The sequence below is a fragment of the Hippopotamus amphibius genome, chromosome 1, assembly GCF_030028045.1.
Source record: "Hippopotamus amphibius kiboko isolate mHipAmp2 chromosome 1, mHipAmp2.hap2, whole genome shotgun sequence".
Classification (NCBI taxonomy): Eukaryota; Metazoa; Chordata; class Mammalia; order Artiodactyla; family Hippopotamidae; genus Hippopotamus; species Hippopotamus amphibius.
In genome coordinates, this window is record NC_080186.1 from 42,746,128 (window position 1) to 42,768,480 (window position 22,353).

The following is a 22,353-nucleotide window of genomic DNA, read 5'->3' on the forward strand; positions in this document are numbered from 1 at the left end:
TCCTTCAGCTCTAACAAAGGTAGTAATGTAAGTCTGAGAGAGAAAAAAAATCTGTGGCATCACCCTACTCCAATTTTTGTATGTCAGAACTGGATGAGAAGATATAAGGCAGAGAAATGGTAACAAAGTGATTAATAGCATTAGCTCTGAAACAAGACATGGATTAGAAACTGAGCACTGCTATAGTTATTGTGAATTTGGGCAAACTGCTTGGCCTGAGTCTCATTTTCCTCATTATTAAAGTGAGAAAGAACAGCACCTCTCTCATATAAGATTTTAAAGATTAAACGAGAAAAATGCAAAAACAAAGTTTGGATGACCTTGTATTATGGCTGTGGGAAAAAAAAAGAAAGAAAAAAAGAAAAAGAACATTCAGATCTCTGATATTTCTGATTTTGTGGAAAGTCTGTATAACTCAGCCCCAGACACCACTAACACGTAGCCCACTCAACTCTAAAGAGTTTTAGTTCTAAGATTCTCTTTCAAATCACAATGTCAGCTAGATTGCAGGTGAGGAAGATACAGGCTCTCATTTTGTATGTAAAGATGGTTCAACATAGGAAAATCAATTAATGTAATACACCACATTAACAGAATGAAGGAAAAAAACCCCACATGATCATCTCAATTGATGGAAATAAAGCATTTGACAAATTCAAAATCCTTTCACGATAAAACACTGAGCAAACTAGGAAAAGAAGGAAACTACTTCAACATAACAAAGACTATATATGAAAAGCAAACAGTGAACATCATACCAATGTGAGAGACTGAAAGCTTTTTCTCTAAAATCTGTAACAAGACAAGATGCTCACCTTCACCACTTCTATTCAACATAGAAATCCTAGCCACAGCAAATACGCAAGGGGGGGAAAAAGGCATCCAAACTGGAAAGGAAGAAGTAAAATTATCTCTGTTTGCAGACAACATGATCTTACATGCAGAAAACCCTAAAGATTCTACAAAACAAAAACAAAAACAACCCTGTTTAGAATAAATGAATTCAGCAAAGTAGCAGGATACAAAATCAATGCACAAAAAAATCAATAGCATTTCCATATATTGATAATCTGAACAATCTGTAAAGGAAATTAAGAAAACAATGTCATTTACAATAGCATCCAAAAGAATAAAATACTTAGAAATTAGCCAAGGAGGACTTGTATACTAACAACTATAAAATATTCTGAAAGAATGTAGATACAGATAAATGGGAAAACGGCCCACATTCAAGGACTGGAAGACTTCGTGTTGTTAAGACGTTAATACCATCCAAACCAATCTACAGATTCAATGTAATCACTGTCAAAATCCCAGTGACATTTTTGCAAAAATAGAAAATTTATCATAAAATTCATATGGAATCTCAGGGGATCCTGAATAGTGAAAACAATCTTGAAATGGAATAACAAAGTTACAGGTCTCAAACTTCCTGATTTCAAAACTTATTACAAAGCTATCATATTCAAAACAGTACTAACCTTAAGACATTTAGATCAATGGAACAGAATAGAGAAACCAGAAATAAACCCTTGTATATACTGTCAAATGATTTTCATAAGGATGTCAAGGACCACTCAATGGGGAAAGGACAAGTGGGAAAGGACAAGTGGTGTTGGGAAAACTGGATATCCACATGAGAAAGAATGAAGTAAAACTAACTCAAAATGGATCAAAGACCTAAAGGTAAGACCTGAAACTGAAAACTCCTAGAAGAAAACATAAGTGAAAGCTTTACAACATTGGATTTAGCAATACTTTCTTGGATAGGACACTAAAAGCATAGGCAACAAAAGAAAAAGTAGATAAACTGGACTACACCAAAACTAAAAACTTTTGTGCACCAACAGACAGTACCAACAGAATGAAAAGGCAACCTATGATATGGGAGAAAATATCTGCAAACCATATATATCATAAGGGGTTAATACCCAGAATATATAAAGAATTCCCACAATGCAACAACAAAAAAGCAAACAACTGATTTTTAAAAATGGGCAAAGTACCTGAATAGACATTTCTTCAAAGATATACAAATGGCCAATATGCACACAAAAAGATCAACATCACTAATCATTAGGGAAATGCAAATCAAATCAATGAGCTGCGACTTCACACCCATTCAGATGGCTATTATCAAAACACCAGAAAGTAGTAAGTGTTGGCAAGGATGTAGAGAAACTGGAACCCTTGTGCACTGCTGATGGGAATGTAAAATAGTAAGGGATTGAAAATAGTATGGTGGCTTCTCAAAAAATTAAAAATAGCTTTACCATATGATCTAGCAATTCTTGGTATGTACCCAAAAGAACTAAAACCAGGGACTTGAACAGATATTTGTACTCATATGAATAGCAGCATTATTCACAATAGTCAAAATGTGGAAGCAACTCAACAAGTGTCTATTGGTGGATGAACAGATAAACAAAATGTGGTATATTCAAACAATAGAATATTATTCAGTCTTAAAAAGGACATTCTGGTACATGCTACAACATGGATGAAACTTGAGGAAATTATGCCAAGTGAAATAAGCCCAATACACAAAAAGACAAATACTATATGATTTCACTTATGTGAGGTACCTAGAGTAGTCAAATTCATAAACACAGTAAGTAAATGGTGGTTGCCAGGGCCTGGCTGGACGGGGAAACGGGAAATTCTTATTTAACTGGCATAGAGTTTCAGTTTTAGAAGATGAAAAAAGTTCTGGAGATAGATGGATGTGATGGTTGCACAACAATGTGAAGGTGCTTAATACCACTAACTGTATACTTAAAAATGGCTAAATTGGTAAATTTTATGTCATGTATATTTTACCACAATGTTAAAAAAAACGCACTTATTAGAAAAAAATAAATATGCCCTGCCCCCTACAAAGATTCTCATCCACTGGGCTCCTTTTAAACGCTCTGTGAGGACAGTAATTGATTCATCCATTCATTTAGTAATATTATGTACCCAAGTATGGTTTAAGGTTCTTGGGATACATCAGCGAATAAAAAGATTCAAGTTCCTGTGGACCTCAAAATCTAGGGGGAGGAGGAGGAATCAGATAAGAGAAAAACAAAGTAATTTATACAGTATGCTGGAAAGTAATAAGCCAAAATAAACTAAGAAAGACTAGAGAACAGTACGGTGGGAGTGCTGGGCTAGATGAGAAGGTGACATTTTGGTAAAGATTTGTTAGACATGGAGATCATCATGTGGATATATGGAGAAAAATCATTCTAGGAATAGGGAAGAGCTAAGAGCAAAAGGCCTAAGGAACACAAGCCTATTTTTTGAGCAACAGTAAGAATGTCAGTGTGGCTGGAGCAGAGTGAGTAAAGGAGTAATGATGAGATATTATTAGAAAGGTTTAGGCCATTGTAAGGTTTTGTTTGTTTGTTTGTTTTAAAGATTTATTTTATTATGTATGTATGTATGTATGTATGGCTGTGTTGGGTCACTGTTGCCGCACATGGGGGCTACTGTTCATTGTGGTGTGTGGGCTTCTCATTGCAGTGGATTCTCTTGTTGCAGAGCACGGGCTTAGGTGCACGGCTTCAGTAGTTGTGGCACATGGGCTTAGTTCCTCTGAGGCATATGGGATCTTCCTGAACCAGGGATCGAACCCACGTCCCCTGCATTGGCAGGTGGATTCTTAACCACTGCGCCACCAGGGAAGTCCCCATTGTAAGGCTTTTACTGTATATAATTTAAAGGTAGAACCAGTAAGATTTCCTGATACGTAAGAGAAAAAAAAAGAACCAAGGATGATTCCAAGGTTTTAGATCTTAGCAATGTTAAAGATGAAATTACCATGAATTAAGATGGGGAAAAATTCAAGAGAAGCAGGGCTGGGGAGGAAAATTAGGTGTCTGGTGTCAGACATGTTGTGTCAGATATAGCTATGAGATATCTGAGTGGAGATGTCAATAGGTAGTTGGATAGATGAGTCTAGAGTTCAGGGGAAAAGATGTGGCTAGAGTTAGAAATCAGCATATAGAGAGTATGTAAAACCACGAAACCAGATGAGATCCCCAAGGAGTACAGACACAGAATAAAAGAAGTCCAGAGCCTGAGACCTAGAGCAACAAACATAAAGAAGTTGGGGAAAAGAGGAAGAATCAGCAAAGGACACAGAAAGAATGACCAAAGAGGTTGGTGGAAACCCAGTGATATCATCTGAATGTGAGTCCATCTATCACTACTTCTTTAACCCTGTGAAATGACTTCATCTCTCCATTTCTTGATTTTCCTTGTCTGTACAATAAACATAATACCAATTTTCTCAGGTAGTTGCTATGAGAATTAAATGACACCAAATACGGGAAAATGGTTAGCACATGGAGTGCTGGAACTAAGCAAGTGCTCAATAAATGGTATCTATTACTATGATGATAAACAACAACAAACCTTAGCCCCCTTCCAGGCTATTATTGTTATTTACTCTACCACTTTATAGGAAATGAGAGAGGAACTGGAACTGAAAAAGAAGATCAACAAAGGCAGTAGAAACCTAGACTGAGATTGCAATCTACCACTTCAGCCTTAATCTATTTCTCTATTTATAAATAAGCTTTATCAAAATGTCTGTTTTTCTTTGAACATGTCCTATATGTCCTACCTCCATCCCTTGCTCATGTTACTCTCTTTGCTTTACTACTCTCTTTCCATATCTACTTATGTAGCCCATTCTTTCAAGGCATACCACAAAAGCCGCCTTCTGCTCTCAAATCATTCATGATTTGCCTTAATATGGAGGCAATCTCCCTTTCCTTTACATTTTTTGCAGCTTTAATGAACTCTCATGGCACTTACCATTCCTTAGTGTGGGCAGTCAAGAGTTAATTAAAATGTATTAACCTCTCATTTTATTCTCTTAGATTAGCCTTTCTAATCATATAATATCCTTAGCAATATATTAATTCATGAGTTCAACAATGAGAATCTAAAAGAGCACAAGCATTTTAAAAAGATATAATTTAACCACTTTTACTACAATAAGCCTTTTAGACATTTTACTTGCTGCCATTCTAAATTTTGGTTTAAATCAAAACCCAGCATTACATTAAATCTTGTTTTCTACATATCTGCTTTTTACATTTCTTCTTGCTACTCATGTTGGAAGTTGCATTTTCAAGCTGAAAACAAATAATGCATACTGTTAAATCTCATCTTGTTACAATTTGTACAAGAAATCCAAATTGTGAAGGCATTTCTACTAATCTTTCTCTATACTCATAATCTTCAATTTGTCACAATCAGCAAATTTCTGCACTGAATAACTCACTGCTTTCATCTGGAAAAATAAGGCATCCTATTTTCAGCACAATATTGAAGTATTTACATGTTTGAGTCTATTTCCCGCTAATTCCCTACTCTCCTATACAACAGCTGGTCTGTTTTATTTTTAAATGAGTAGTGATAAAGAAACAGTTACTTAGTTGAGAAAGCTTTTAGATTCTATTAGACTTAGACTTGAATCTTGGGTTCACCTGGTTCAAATCTAGTAAACTGTAAATCTTGATCAAGTTACTTATTGTTCTGGCCTTACTTATTGTTGGTTTCCTGATCTTTAAAATGGGAATATTACTTAAAAGGTTATTAAAAGGATAAATGGAAAATTAGATTCGATAAATAAAGCCTGAAGACTGGATACTAGGATAACATTTAGCTGTTCTCTGTATTATTAACAGAACCTAAGTACTATCTGTAAAGCTATTATCAATACCTAATAGCCACCAATTTTTAAATTTAGGTCAATATCCATAAGAATCAATGCTGACTTTGAAACTGCCAAGCAACACTGCCTTTTATAAAGGAAAAAAAAATTTTATTGATTTTACTGACATTGCCTAGAGTACATATTAACCTCTTTAACATGAACAATAAATGAGATAATGAATGATAAGAAAAATAGAAAGTGATACACAAACACCATTATCATTACTGGTAGAATGCAACAGGATATAACTATGCAATAATTCTAAAGCCATAAATAAGTAAACAGGATGAATATATTTGGAGACCAAAAAAAAAAAAAAAAGCTTAACGAAAGGGTGCTGTTTGTTGTTCAAAGAAACTGATAAATTATTCCTTACCCGAATCGCTTGCTGCAACAACAACTGTTCCACCAGGAGCAAAAGGATCATTGTGCTTTAATGTTTCTACCTAAACAAATCACAAAAAATCATGACTGAGAGAGGCAACATTTCATAGCTGAAACCTCAACGCCACACCAAAGAAAATATTCTTTACAAACTCTAATTTAAGGAATACAAGGCAGTAGAAACAAATGTTTACCCTACGGATTTGCAATCTTATTAAACTGAAATGATACATATCATTTTCTAATCTTTTACTGTGAAACATAACACACATTCAGAAAAATGAATGGAACATTATGTACAGTTTAATAAGTATCATGTGAACACCCATGTAATCACCTCCCAGGAAACTGCCAGCATCTCAAAAGCCTTCATGTGTCCCACTCTAATCACAACCTCATCCCTCCCCTCTGTAGAGATGATTATTATCCTGGCATTGGTGGTATCCATTTCTTTTCTTCATAATTTTGCTACTCGTATAGATGCATACTATTTTAACTTTCATTCTGAAATAATTTTAGATTTCTAGAGCAGTCATAAAGATAATACAGAGACTTCTCATATGCCCTTCACCCAGATTCCTCTAATGTTAATGTGTGTGTGTGTGTGTGTGTGTGTGTGAGAGAGAGAGAGAGAGAGAGAGAGAGAGAGAGCGCGCGCCAGAGCTTTCTGCTAAAAAAATTCAGCCACTTTCAATAATAAGCCATGTAAAACTCTGCATCAAATGGCAAGGGTAAGTAGCTACAAAGAGTGAGGACTTCATCAGAATATAGAAATTCTGACTACTGAACTGTCTTCCTACTTTACTTTGGTTTTAAATCATAGTCAAATAAACTGTATATTTAGTAAGATAACTGAACTTTCTCTTTCTGGCATCAGGATCTTTTTAAGAGGCCAGCCAAAGGCCCTGGCATACAATTAGATAAAAGGGACATGAAAAGAGTTTTGGAATATTTATCCCCTATGCTGACTCATGACTATCAATGTTATCTGTATTACAGGTTTAAAAATAGGAAAAAAATTGTATATTACAATTGAATGTCAAAGAGTATTACAGAGCTCGAATAAAACATATTTGAAAAGAGAGATGCAATGCTAACTGCGACTTATAGTATATTCTCTTTTTATAAAACAGGACCCATTAAAACAAAACTACTAGCAGAAAGAGGTAATTAATACTAGTGATTTTTTTAGAACTGAAAATGATAGTACTTATTTTAACTGATGCTTAACTTACATTTTTATAAATGAATACACTAGCTTTTACTCATTATCTGCTGAATGAATGAACAGAAAACAAGGGGGAAAAATACCAAGTTGGTCTGTATAGCAAAGCAACTCTCCATGCTTCCTAACAGTTAAAATACCAGTGTGAGAGACAGTCACTGACATGATAACTTAAGTCACCAACTATTACTGCTGCTTCTCTCAACTTTGAGGGAAGGAAAAACTAACAGGCCTGGTTTTTAGTAACAGCTTGCAGATTTTATTTACCATCACACAGAGTGTCAGGTTTAATTTCTATTTCTTTATCACACACTGTACAACCACCCTAAAAGGTAGTTCAGTTTGATAATTAGGCAATTTAGTACACAAAAGTAATTTTCATGACTAAAATTCAGATAGTATGATTTTATAGAATTAATGTTCCAAAATCCTCCTAAAATTTCACCTAATTTATCCCTGAAATCCTCTCTCTTCTGCATCAGCCATCCACCCCCTCCTTTTACAGTATGGTACCCAGTATGGTACACAGTTATCATACACTAGCTAGGATAGTAGGAAACGGCATTTGTTTTCTGGTTTGGTTTTTAAAATTATGCCCCTCTGAGAACAGAGACCACCCTTGAAGGAATGGGCAAGACCTGTGGGGAAAGATTCAGGTCTGGAGGCATTAACAGGGGCCTGTTTGAAAAGAAGGAAGATGACAGAACACAAGGGTTTTCAGCTAGGAAGAAATGAGTTTAAATCTTAGACTCTAGTGGAGAAGACCCAGAGTTTGGTCAGAGAGACCATTAGTTCTATCACTGAATTTAGTTTTATCACTAACTTACTAACACTTAACCATTTACTTTATCTTTAAAATGAGGATGAAACATGAGCTTAAATGAGGTAACACATGAAAAGAACTTAGCACCATGCCTGGCACATAGAAGAGATTAGATAAATGTAACTATTATTATATTGCAAATTTGGTGTGTAGTGTAGTTTAGTTCTGAATGGAGAAATTAAGGGCTGTCAGCAAGGGCACTGTTGCTTTCAAGAACTGGGGAGAAAAAGGAAAAAAAGTAAGTAGAATGAATGGTAGAAAAATTTCACCAGGGGAGAGGAACAAAAGAAACTTGTTTATTTTTAAATTAGGAAGAGCTGCTTTGGCTTTCTTGCTCTTTAAATGATAAGAGTGGATAATGAGAGGCTAAAATAAGGTGAGAGGAAAAGAATTCAGGTTGCAGCCAATTTGAGAAGAATTTGGCAAATGGGTCCACACTGCAAACTAAGACTAAGTGTTGTAGGAAAACAGAGTATCCAGTAGCCTGTGGAAACCACAAATATTCAGTTACGGAGGCATCTGCTTAGTTTTACATCAGTGGAAAAAAACCAGTTGCTGGCCAAGTAGCTCTTTACTGAATAGAGTAAGGAAGGAATTCAAGAATACCAAAGTCTATTATCTTTAAAAGAATAAATTACTCTTTTAAGGAAGTTTTCTTAAGAGTACTAAAAGACAAAATTTTTGCTTCACATGCCTGTCAATCAATTGTTCCTTTCTAGGTCTGGTTTACTTATAGATGTGAAATATCCTGCCTCAAAAAATAAGCCTTCAAATAAAAACTTAAACAAACAAGAAAAAAACAATTAAAAGCCCTCCAAACCATTCAAAATTATTGAAATTTGGTGATAGATACATGGAGGTTAAAATATTTCATTATGTCATTCTATTTTGCATGTGTTTAAATATCCATAAGATAAAGATTTCATTTTCAAAGCCTCTGGTGATAAAGCACTCAGTGGTCTGACCTTAGTTAACTTTTCTGAGTCCCAGTGTCATTGTTAAAATAGGGATACCAACACCTACTTTGAATACATGTTTTTTTTTAATAAGTTTATTTATTTGTTTATTTATTGTCTGCGTTGGGTCTTTGATGCTGCACAGGAGCTTTCTCTAGTTGTGGCAAGCGGGGGCTAGTCTTCGTTGTGGTGCATGGGCTCCTCATTGCGGTGGCTTCTCTTGTTGCAGAGCACAGCTCTAGGCACAAGGGCTTCAGTAGTTGCAGCATGTAGGCTCAATAGTTGTGGCTTGAGGGCTCTAGAGCACAGGCTCAGCAGTTGTGGTGCACGGGCTTATTTGCTCTGAGGCATGTGGGATCTTCCTGGAGCAGGGATTGAACCTGGGTCCCCTGCACTGGCAGGCGGATTCTTAACCACTGTGCCACCTAGGAAGTCCTCAGCACCTACTCTGCAAGATTGATGTGAAGATGAGAAACTATAAATGTAAAGTGCACAGAAGTACCTGGATCATAGTGTGTGGTTATTAAACAGTTATTGTACTGTGCATGTTATCAAGAGAGTCTGACATTTAGTGGGAATTTATACTTCTTTACAAGAATAACACTCCAGATGTGTCTACAAAATAACAGAAATGGGGACTTCCCTGGTGGCGCAGTGGTTAAGAATCTGCCTGCCAAGGCAGGGGACACAGGTTTGATCCTTGGTCTGGGAAGATCCCACGTGCTGCAGAGCAACTAAGCCCATGTACCACAACTACCTAAACCCGAGCACCTAGAGCCTGTGCTCCACCCAACAAGAGAAGCCACCACAATGAGAAGCCCATGCATGCAACAGAGTAGCACCTGCTCTCCACAGCTAGAGAAAGCCCGTGTGCAGCAACGAAGACCCAATGCAGCCAAAAATCAATCAATCAAGCAATCAATTTATTAAAAAAATAATAGGAATGATTTAACTTTTTTAAAAAAAAAAATCAATGCTGTTCTTTTCAAATTTATTTCATTATTTCAGTAATGCATACCAAATATTTTTAAAAAGCTTTACTGAAGACTGGCTTATGGATTTTTTATCATTTATTTTTAATATCCCCAGTGGGACAATATTTGGTCCTTTGAAGGGTGGATTTGATATTTGGTGGTTTTATTTTAAAATATTTATTTTATTTATTTGGTTGTGCTGGGTCTTAGTTGCGGCACATGGGCTTCTTAGTTGTGGCATGTGAACTCTTAGTTGCAGCATGCATGTGGGATCTAGTTCCCAACCAGGGATTGAACCTGGGCCCCCTGCATTGGGAGCTCAAAGTCTTAACCACTGTGCCACCAGGGAAGTCCCTGGACTTGATATCTGGATGACACAAATTATTCTAGTCAATTCCAATGGGTAATCAAGATGTGAAATGTCAGTCTGAACCAAAAACTAGATGGGTTCAATGAGACTGAAATTTTTGTATGATCCATCAGAATTAATCTACAAGAGGATTCTTTCATCACTGTGTATTTCAAGAAACTCACCTATTTGCAGACAGAGTTCAAAAGATCCACTGTATAGCCATTCTCTTAAAAATAAAATATACTTGGCCAATTAGTTTTTCACTCTTATCATACATGCCTGATGTTGCCATGTGAAAGGAACAGGGTTTACCAGGCAGGTGAGTTAGTGGCAGTTTGACAAATAATTTTCTTGTCTAGAGTTCTGAATTATTTATATCCTTCAGATGTGAAAGATGACTTAAATAGTGTATGACTTTATAGGTAAGTTGTTTTTATCATTTTTTTCCCTACATGTGTCTCTTTCCCTACTTCTTACCATTAAACCGAAGTTAACATATATTTATTGACCGCTTAACCATAGTACAGGCAGGACATGTATGCTAAATGTTTTATAAGATATAGTTCCTACCCTCAAGGAATTTACTATCTAGCAATGATTAACGGTTTTGTTATTTCACTAGTTTTCTGCTCAATAAACTGTCTGCTCTTAAAAAAGAAAAAAAGAAACTCAGAACATTTGTTACCCATTTAATATTTTTTTAACCCTCCTACTTACCAATGTATTACTGCTATTGCTGGCTGCACTGAAAGGGTCAGTACTTGAAGCGGCAAAAGGATCAGTAGAAGATTGCTTGAAAAAACAGTCAGATGCAAATGGATCTGAACCTTTGAAAGGATCACCTCCAAATGGATCTAAGAAAATATAACACACATGAGAGACTAAGAAATTATTACTCTAAACTTCCTGTCACCAAAGACATGACAACTGCCTTAATTAAAAGGCATTCTGAACTCCTGTAGAATCTAAGTTAAGTACTTTTTATATTTTGACTACTTATTTGGTCATAAAAAAAATAGACAGTTGCACCCAGTTAAATAGCTTTAATTAACATTCTCTCCTATTTGTTCATCATTCACTGAAAGCAAATTGATAATTCCAACACTTACTACATGTATGTTGCCTATATGCTAGGATTAAATAATTCCTCTAAACTGGTGATTCTAATTCTGGGGTTGGGGAGATGATCACAGTTTCCTTGTGATTTTTGATAAATGATTCTTTCACCCAATAAACTTATTTTTTAAGTAGCATACAATATCAAGTGATCCTGTTTTAAGACTCTTATTCTATGCTATCATAACTATAGATTCTAAATATATTTCTCCCTCTGAGCTCAAGGGTAACAGCCAATAGTTTGGAACAGGTTTGGGAAGCATAACTAAATGGTACACAAGATTTATTTTATTCTAATGTAAATATCCCAGAGAAAGAATATCTTAAAAAGCTTGACACTTAGTAATTCTTTAAGATCTTTACTTTCCCCCCATTCATTCAAATAGGCTGTAAATCTTAGGAAAACAAAAGTTCTAAACCCTGTAGTAATACAGATCATTTTATTTATCTAATCATTGGCTAATAAGGAGAAATCAGTGTAAATAACATTAAAAGTATCAAAGTACAAGCACTAATGTCATTTTTTAATAAAGTACAGCTAACAGTTTATTAACCAAATTTACATGTATCTACCACGTTTTCTCTGAAAATGCCAGGCACATACAACATCTTAGTGAGGCCTTAGGTCAATTTTAAAACTGAATAAAAAAGAAGTCCATTTCCTATAACTACCCAACTGTGATCTCTCATTCCTAAATATAACAAAAGCTTACAATTAAGTAGAATCAAATTAAAGTTAAGAAGGACCTCAATAATATACCAACCAATTTTCCCAAAAGGATCATCCTTGAAAGGGTCACCTGTGATAAAATAAATAAGCAAAAATCAAAATCACAATATTTACTGTTGTGGCACCATTACTTAAAGGGTAACTTTAAAACAAAAGCAAAGTTTCTTAGAGCAAAGTTTGTCTCATTAACTCTACCTTAAAGTAGATAAAACAATGAATGTCATCCACCTTTAGGAAATACTTAAAAAAATAATAAGTAAGGGCAGAACAACAATACACCTCATAAAAAAGGCAAATCTGAATTAGAGCCAACTATACTTACCTCTTGACCACAAGCTCAGGTTACATATGGAGGGGAAAAGACAGGCACGACAGCAAGAATTTTACTAACAAAATGTCTGCTTTTCACAGGATTACTGGATGGGTATTACAATCAACACTTTAGAAACAAAGACACTAAGCTTCACTGAAGTGGAAAAAAAAGTGCTTACAGAATTGAAGAGTCTAGAAATAAATGCTTACAGATTTATTGTCATTGGATTTTTGACAAGAGTACCAAGACAACTCAATGGGGGAAAGAATAGTCTTTTCAACAAATGGTGCTGGGACAACTGGATATCCACATGCAAAGAATAAAGCTGGATCCCTATCTCACACCATATACAAAATTAACTCAAAATGGACCAAATACCTAGATATAACAGCTAAAACTATAAAGCTCTTAGAAGAAAACGTAAGAGTAAATCTTCATGACTTTGGACCTTACATAAGAAATCAAAAGCACGAGTGAAAAAATTTAAAAAATAGATAAATTCCACGTCATCAAAATGAAGACAACACTGAACACAAAAAAAATTTGCAAAACGTATGTTTGATAAGGGATTTATATTCAGAGTATGTAAAGAATTCTTACAAATCCACAATAAAAAGACAAACAATCCAATATAAAAAAGGGCAAATGATCTGAATAAACATTTCTCCAAAGAAGATATATGGATGGCCAATAACCACACAGAAAGATGTTCAACAAGATTAATCATTAAGGAAATACAAATCAAGCCCAAATAAGATGCCACTTCACACTCACTAGGATGGCTATAATCAAAAGGATAGATGGTAACAAGTGCTGGCAAAGATATGGAGAAATTGCAACCCACATATACTACTGGTGGGAATGTACCATGGTACAGACACTTTGGTAAACTGTTTGGCAGTTCTTCAAATGATTAAACAGAATACTATGATCCGATATATACCCTGGAGAAATGTAAACATATACCCACACAAAAACTTGTACATATACGTTCACAACAGAATTATTCAAAAGCGCCAAAAAAGTGGAAACAACCCATATGTTCATCAACCAATGAATAAGTAAAATGTGGTATATCAATCCAATGTAATAATATTCATCAATAAAAAGGAATGAAATACTGAAACATACTACAACATGAATAACCTTTGAAAATACTAGGCTAAATGAAAGAAGCCAGACATATAAAAATATACATTGTATAATTCCATAAGTATACACACCTACAGAGACAGAAAGTAGATTAGTGGTTGCCTAGAGCTGGGGGTTAGGTTATAATGGGAATGCAGTTGCTCTATGGGGTGATAAAAAATATTCCAAAATTAGATTTTAACAAGGATTATACAACTCTGTGAATGTACTCAAACCATTTAACTGTATACTTTAAACTCTCAATTTATACATCTTTTAACACTTTACATCAATAAAGAAGTTTTTATAAAAGAGTTCTAATTTCTAGGCTCATTTCTGCCATGACTCTAAGCAAATTACTCCATTTATGTGCCTCAGTTTACCATCTTTAAAACTGATAAAAACTGATCAGTTTCACAAGGTGAGTTTGGAAATAAATAAAAAGCAAAAAGAACTTTGACACAAATCGTATTTAATGTAGTTTATGATGACATCAGACATTTTAATTTATTAAACTTATATTTCTTCAATAAGACTGTAGTCTCCTTAAAGTAAGGGCAGGGACCGGGCTACTAACTATTACAATTTCCACTGTTTTAAAAGCATGGTGTTGGCCCTTTTGGTAAATAACTACTGACTGGCTGGCTGACTTAACAGTGCTCAATCTTCCCTCCTTCTGAAGAATAAACATACTCTTAATCAGGGGTTCCTAAGACATAACCAAAGGCTTAGTTCCAGGATTTAGTTGCCTGACAAATACTAAAATTTGACAATATAAACCCTCACTTTCCCTTCTACTTTTGTTGTAACAAGTAGGCTCTCAAAACTGAAGCCCAAATTCTTATATAGCTTATGTATTAAAATCCTTTTTGGTAAATCTATAATATAAATATAAGAGTACTTACTGCCAACAAAAGGATCAGACTGGAAAAAATCCAAGTTTGAATCTGCAACTGGATTTGTCAGTGAACTTGATTCTACATTAAATGGATCTTCCTAAAAATAATTTTAAATTAAAAAAAAAAGTTTAGAAACCAAAGTTTTAAAAGGTAACATTTTGAAGTGAAATAACATGTTTGAAAAATCAACTGCTGGTAACATAACAAATATTTTTGTGGTCATAAAGTCCACTTAATACATTTTTCTCTTTCCTTGGCCTAAAATAGTATATAACCCATCTTGAGAAGACAGTGATAAAAACATTTACTTATAAAATTATTTTTACCTCTTTTGAACGTCTGTCACTATTAAATTCAGGACAAATTTTTTCTTTAACAGCTGCAGTCACCACTTCGTTTTCATCAGTCACACCAGAAGGTGGTATTTCAGGACTACTTCTTGCCTACAAAATATTAATTCTTCATAGACTAACAATGTATTTTCTACTTGGCAGAGGAAACTGACAAAGAATAGTCAAAAATTACTAAGAAATTTTAAAAGACAAGCAGAAATATTCATTGAATGACTTCCCCTATAATCTTTCTCAGGAAAATGGTGTCACCAAGCATCAAAGCCACTCAAGGCCAGAAAACTTCAGGTCTTCCTTAACTACTTCCCTTTGGTCAACCCCCAGCTATATTGCAAGTCTTGTTGAGTCTACCTCCTACCTCTTTCTCAAATCCTTCCCTTCCTCTCCATCCTCATGGTCACTATCATTCATTTGTAGTATCATCATTTCTGGTCCATATTACTGTAGTAATAATCTTCCAATTTCCTTCCTGCCCCCAACATGTGTCCTTCCCATCTATCCTTTTTATGGTAGCCAAAGCAACATATCTAAAATGTGAATCTGATCAAGACTCTGTTAAAAGTCCTTCAATGATTTCCCATCGCTTTCGGGATTTAGATCAGTAGATAATACAGCTTAAGAAGTGACAAGGGCAATCTTCATTTCATACCACCCTATGTCTTTGAAGGATAACCTAGTAATCTGAATTTTATGCTTAAAAGAATATTGTATCATATATCTAAGACTGCACTAATTAAGTCTGTTAATTTTACATCCTTAATATTTCTCAAATTTGTATCCTTCTCATTATCTCTCCTTCCTTCCTGTTACTGGTTAAGTCTAGGTTAAAACAATTCTCACATGGACCATTCCAACAGCTTCTTACCATATCTCTATGTGTCCAGTCCTACTCTCCAATCTATTATCCACTTTTTTTTTTTTTTCCTGGTTGCACTGCACAGCTTGTGGGATCTTAGTTCCCTGACCCAGGAACTGAACCAGGCCACGACAGTGAAAGCACTGAGTCCTAACCACTGGACCGCCAAGGAATTCCCTATCCACATTTTCTAAAAGGTAAATTCAATCCTGTCACTTCTTGCTTAAAAATTCTTCAATGGCTACTCACCGTTGGGGAATAACATGAATTCCCCAAAGCTTCATGAGGAATCCAAATTTCTTACTCTCTGGTCCTTTTTGACCTAAAAGTGGTCATTTTTATCCAGGTACACATCATAATCACCCATGGAATTTGTTTTTAAGATGTATATACCTGGTTCCAACCCTGAAACCCTAGTTCAACAAGTTTGGAGTAGGGCACAGACATCTCCATCTTGATAAAAAGTACCAGAGGTAATGTAGGTAACCCCCTAGGAGAGAGCCTCATCTCCTACCAATATCTTCCCCGTCATCACAAAATATCCTCCTAAAACTTCTCATGATCCTGTGTAGCATGTTTTCTTCCATTTCATACCTATGCTAATGCTGTTTCCTCTGCCAGGAATGTACACCTTCTCCATTCTTAACCCCTTCTCACTTCAGTGGTCACTTGTAAAGCTTCCCTATGACATCTTCTCTGAGCGCCTCCTTAAGCTGTCCTACCTGAATATCCTATGCTTACTTTATCACAGCCTTTTAACACAGTGTTACGTGACTAGATTGTGTGCAGCTTGAAGATAGGGTTAAAGGTCTTTTGTCTCGGTAGCTCTCATACATAACAGCAGCACTCTTGCATTAGCTGGTGTTCTCCAAAAAAACTGATAAATAAATGTCCTCAACATTATGAAATAAAGAATTACTTTCAGCTTTGGGTGAGTGTACTTAAAAACTATTTTTAAAAGTTACTATCTACAGAACCACTACTTTGAAAACATGCTCTATAAAATAGATGAGCTACAATTATATTTTTATACTAGTTAAAACTGTTAGAACCTACTCTCTGCCTCTCAGTTGTCTCAGATGAGGCAAGGTCACTGTTTATATTAGGTATGATGTCAACAAAACTTCGACCTGAGTCAAATTTTTTTTTCTGAAGTTGATTATGAAATTTAAGGAACTATTAGACTCACTGGAGACTCCTGGTGTATGGGCTCAGACTCTAGATTGCTCTGGCCTTCAGTGTGCTCATTAAGATTGGCTGTTTCACTGCTGCTGGTGCTGAGGCTACAATAATCTGTAGCGCCATTCACAAGAACGCTGTGTGGACTACTGCACCAATTTAACTGATTATTTTGGTTTTCCAGCTCTTTCATTTCCATCAGTTTCATCTGTATCTGTCAATACAAAGTAGAAATACAAAACAGAATTTATTACTAGAAAGACATATCATGTAAAAATAACTATATGCTTAGACTTGGTCAAAGATAAATTTGCTTCCATTAAGGAATGCAGCATGACTTAGGGAAAAGATTTCAGCAATCCATCTCAGTAAGTTCCCTTCTTGAAATTCCAGTAAATATGGATTTGTTTTTGTACATCTTTTGAAAGTTCCAAGAATTTTAATTCACATATCTGCAAACTGGCAGTCCTTTACAATATAATTAGAGAAAGGGTCAGTGCATTGGGAAAAAGATGCAAAGTGGCAGAGCAAGAGAAGATTTTGTGATTAAGCTTCAGGAGAGATAAAGGAAGCTGAGGGAGAGTACACAAGCTTTGGAGACATCCATACTCCTGCTGGGAAGAAGAGAAGTGAAGACAAAGGTGAAATGAGCTAGTGTCCTATCCTCTGGTGTTACTTACCAATGGGCTAGAGCCCTAGGAAGTAGTCTCTAAATCTAAGATGTACCAAACAGGTTAAATAAAGGACAAAGTTTTTTTTAATTTCAAAAGCCAAGTGACTTTATACACCTGGGAAAACAGTGAGACAAAAAGCGGTAAGCAATAAATTGCTATATACATATAACAAGAAAAATGTGGGGGTCCAGAGGAAGGATAAAATGCTTATTTATACCTTCTACAAAAAAAACAAATTTACACATATCTCAAACAAACTGAGACAGCAGAATCAAAAAATGTTTCTAGTGAAAAGGAATAATAAATGGAATTTTACTGAATAGTACTCATTTTTCATAAAAAATATATGTTTTAATTACATTGAAGTCCTTTATTATTAGCATGCTGTATTTTTTGGTTTTAGCAAATATAAAAATTACCTATTGACATTTTGTAAATCAAGGCTCTGTTCCCTAATCTTATTCCCCTAATACTGCCCTTAAGGTTTTTAAGTTGCTCAACTTGGAATCTGTAATTTACCAAAGGTTCTTTCGGGGTCATAACCTGGGACAAGAACACTGCATTGGATTGGGAGACAGATGTAAACCTAGCTCTATCACCTTCTAGTTAGGTGATCTTAGTCGAATCAACCTCTCTAAGCCTCCACTTCTTAATCCATAAAGGTAGTAAGAACTATCTCTATAGATGATTGCTAAGTGAAGCAAACAATAGGTTTGAAAGAACTCTGTAAAAATGTAAAGGCCTATGTAAAAGATGGACAATGTGCGTAAAAGTGCCTAGCACATTGCATTTCTCACTAGAATAGCAATTAAATTTTCCTGTTCCTTTTCCACTAATTCATTCCATTTTTAAAAAGTTAAAGACTAGAGACTTTTGAGGGTAGAGACCACAATTTTCATTATCAACTTTGTATCTCCAACATCTACCACAATTATGCATACTGTAAGTGCTTAATGTTTGTTCACTGAAAAACACAAGTATTATGCTTATAAATTTAAACGGTGAGCATCAGTAAGTATATACATAGATAAATAGATATATCTACCAAATTGCATCGTATTTAGGATTTAAACTAATAACCCAAAAATACTACACATTCGTAACACACAGCATATCCCTTGTATATTCCTAGTGTTATAGAGCAGTGGCTTATAAACTTACTTTTACTTTAATCCATACAAAGAAGTAGATTTTACACCTTGATCCAGTAAATATATATGTATATATTTGAACATGTCTCTCTGTGTGTATTTATATACATAAACACACATATATAGATGCATACATCATATATATAATTACACACACACACACACACATACAGTGGTGAAACAAGTTTCATGAAATAATACTTATCCTTACTACGTGTAATGCATGCTGCTATTTCCTATTCTCTCTTATTTCATTTAAAAAGTTTACCATGACCATTAAATCAATTTTAATGCCCACTACTACCTTGCAGTCTAAAATTTAAAACATTAATACTAAAATAATACCCATCATACAGATGAAGCAGTAGGGTGAACTACCTGCCTATGAAAGAGTTCTATTTAGGGCAGTTCGTTCCTTATAATTATTTCTGAGACAATCAATAGAATCGTGAACACAACTAGGGGTCCCCATGTCTGGTTCTCCCATGCACCTGTCATTAAGCCTTACTCTCTAAATAAACCTAGAGGATGTGGAAAAAAAATATCACACAAGTAACACAAGCTCTTTGCAAATTGTGCAAGAGAAGTACAATAAACATACTTGGATAAACAGTATATACTGTATAAGTAAGTTACACAGAGTTAAGGTCAAAGGTTCTTTGTTTTCTTGCAAATACAAAGTAAGAAGTAAAAATAAAAATTCAGCAAGTCAGCAAATTTTTCTTTAGTCATTCCTTTTTCCAGAAAAGCTATAGTTAAGCTTTAGACAACAATTTCTTTTTAATAGTGCTATGGGAATATACTGCCCTCTGTGGGAAAGACATATAGTCACTGAGTCAAGTGTAAGAATTTTATTCTTAAGGTTTGGAGATCAGATACAAGGATCTAATTCCTTCCACAGATACCAAATATATTCTCCCACACTTGGTAGTACAGCTTGCTGAAACTATTTTCCATGCTCAGAAACACTGTTTAATTTCTCTCTGATAATTTATAATATTGAGAGTCCTTTCCATTTTTCTCATTTATGTTCCTTCTTTTGAAAGAAATCCTCTTTCAAAAAAGTCAAAGAAAAGAAAATGAAAAGACAAGCCAGAGACTGGGAAAAATTATTTGCAAATCAAATATCTGATAAAAAACTTATCTCCAGAATACAAGTATACTTAAAAAAAAAAACTCTTGTAATTTAATAATAAGACAACCCAATTTTTTTAAATGGGCAAAAGACTTAGACATTTCATCCAAGAGGATATACAAATGGCTAATAAAGCACATGAAAAGATGATCAACATCTCTAGTCATTAGAGAATAACAAATTAAAAACTATGAAGTACCACCTAAGATCTACAGGAATGACTATAATCAAAAAGACAATAAAAGTGTTATTAAGAATGTGGAGAAACTGGAACAGCCACTTTGGAAAAGCTTGACAATTTAAAGTTTAAAATTAAAATAAAAAAGTTAACGTAACTTTACAATATAATCAACTATTTCATATCCAAGAGAAATGAAACCATATGCCCACACAAAGAACTGTATGCAAATACAAAATTCATAGCAGCATTATTCATAATAGTCAACAAGCAGAAAGAATCCAAATGCCCATTAATTGGTGAATGGATAAACAAAATACCTTATACAATGGACTATAATGTTGTTACATGCTACAACGTGGATGAGCCTCGAAAACATTATGCTAAGTAAAAGAAACCACATGAGAAAGACCACATAGAGTCTAAGTTCCTCTATATGAAATGCTCAGAAAAGGCAAATCTATAGAAGCAGAAAGTAGATCAGTAGTTACCTAGGGGAAAGGGTGGGGACCGACTATAAATGGGCACAAGGATCTCTTGGGAGTGATGAAAACGTTCTAAAACTGGATTGGGAGGTTTGAGCAACTCTAAATTTACTGAAAATCATTGAACTGTATTCTTAAAACTGGTTAATTTTATGATCTATAAATTATACTTTAAAAAATAGTTTTTTTAAAAACTCAAAACTATTTTAAAAACTCCATTTATCTGGTATCATTCCCACTAGGATGACTTTCTTTTGGGTTTCCTACCTGTTTACTGAGTACCTACACTGGGACAAGAACTGTGCTAAATGTTAGGATAAAAATGTATGTTTCTAGGACTTCCTAGGTGGCGCAGTGGTAAGGAGTCCGCCAGCCAATGCAGGGGACACGGGTTCGAGCCCTGCCCTGGGAAGATTCCACATGCCATGGAGCAACTAAGCCCGTGCGCCACAACTATTGAACCTGTGCTCTAGAGCCTGTGAGCCACAACTACTGAGCCTACGTGCCGCAACTATTGAAGCCCACGCGCCTAGGGCCTGTGCTCCACAACAAGAGAAGCCACTACAATGAGGAGCCTGCGCACCACAATGAAGAGTAGCCCCCACTCTCAGCAACTAGAGAAAGCCCGTGTGCAGCAACAAAGACTCAACACAGCCAATAAATAAATAAATAAATTTATAAAAAAAAAAAAAAAAAGTATGTTTCTAGACCAAAAAGCTCCATCTACTGAGGCAGACAGATACATAAATAAATGTGCAGGGGAAAATGTTACGACTGCTATAACAGAAGTACAATGTCCAACAAAGGCAGGGTTCAGAAAATGCCACAAAGAAAGCTATGTCTTGCAAGATGAGTGAGCAGGTATTCACCTGCCAGACAAGAGGGGGGAATGAAGCATATCAGGGGAAGGACTTCATTATATATAATAATTAACCGAACAGGTTTTAGAGGAGCTGAATTGTAGGCTGTGGCTCTTTCGAAGGCTATGTAACCATAAGCAAGTTACTTAACCTTCCTTGGCTTCAGTTTGTTTAAATTCAAAATGAAATTAATGGGCTACATTATTTCTACACTCATCTAACCACCTTACCATAATTCTATAAAATATTCTCCATTTAGGGAAGTCAAGAAATAGCAAAGCAAAGGATCTACATTCTGGAACTACCACAACACTGCATATTTATCTATATAAACAACAATTTCTTAATTACAAAAAATACAGGTCTCTAAATGAGCAAAATTGATTTTAAGATTAGAATCCTAAAAGGGAAGACACTGGGTTATTATTTATAAAATTAAGCAACACTTACTGAGCACTTATTTACCAAACACTATGCTCAAATACCTCACTGCTTTTGCCTCATTTAAACTTTAGGAGCAGCTCTAGGAGATAGGGGTACTGTTAATTGTCCAGTTTTATTTTATTTTATTTATTTATGTATTTTTAAATTTGGACATGCAGCGCAGCTTAAGGGATCTTAGTTCACCGCCCAGGGACTGAACCCACACCCTTGGCAGTGAAAGGGCAGAGTCCTAACCACTGAACTGCCAGGGAATTCCCAACTCTCCAGTTTTAAAGATGAGGAATCTGATACTGAAATGATTCAGGCAGTAAGTGGCAGCACCAGCACTTAAACCTAAGCCTTCTAACTCTAAAGCCTGCACACTCAACCAGACTTCAGCGATAATCATCAGATGTACCAGATACATAACAGTTTTAATTTACGAC

The 22,353-nt window shown here is 35.2% G+C and overlaps 1 protein-coding gene across 5 annotated transcripts in view; it reads right to left on the bottom strand.

Annotated features, from left to right (window-relative positions):
* The window catches only part of EPS15 (epidermal growth factor receptor pathway substrate 15), a 147,198-nt gene that overhangs the window by 17,369 nt on the left and 107,476 nt on the right, over positions 1-22,353 (bottom strand). For 4 of the 5 annotated variants that reach the window (XM_057710566.1, XM_057710564.1, XM_057710565.1 and 1 more), the window contains 7 exons: positions 17,012-17,215; positions 14,943-15,059; positions 14,623-14,713; positions 12,308-12,343; positions 11,145-11,281; positions 6,090-6,159; positions 816-887 (listed from right to left, as the gene is read on the bottom strand). In XM_057710566.1, the coding sequence (XP_057566549.1) occupies positions 816-887; positions 6,090-6,159; positions 11,145-11,281; positions 12,308-12,343; positions 14,623-14,713; positions 14,943-15,059; positions 17,012-17,215 (727 nt within the window). The remainder of the gene's footprint in view (positions 1-815; positions 888-6,089; positions 6,160-11,144; positions 11,282-12,307; positions 12,344-14,622; positions 14,714-14,942; positions 15,060-17,011; positions 17,216-22,353) is intronic. The other variant, XM_057710563.1, reaches the window with a different exon arrangement.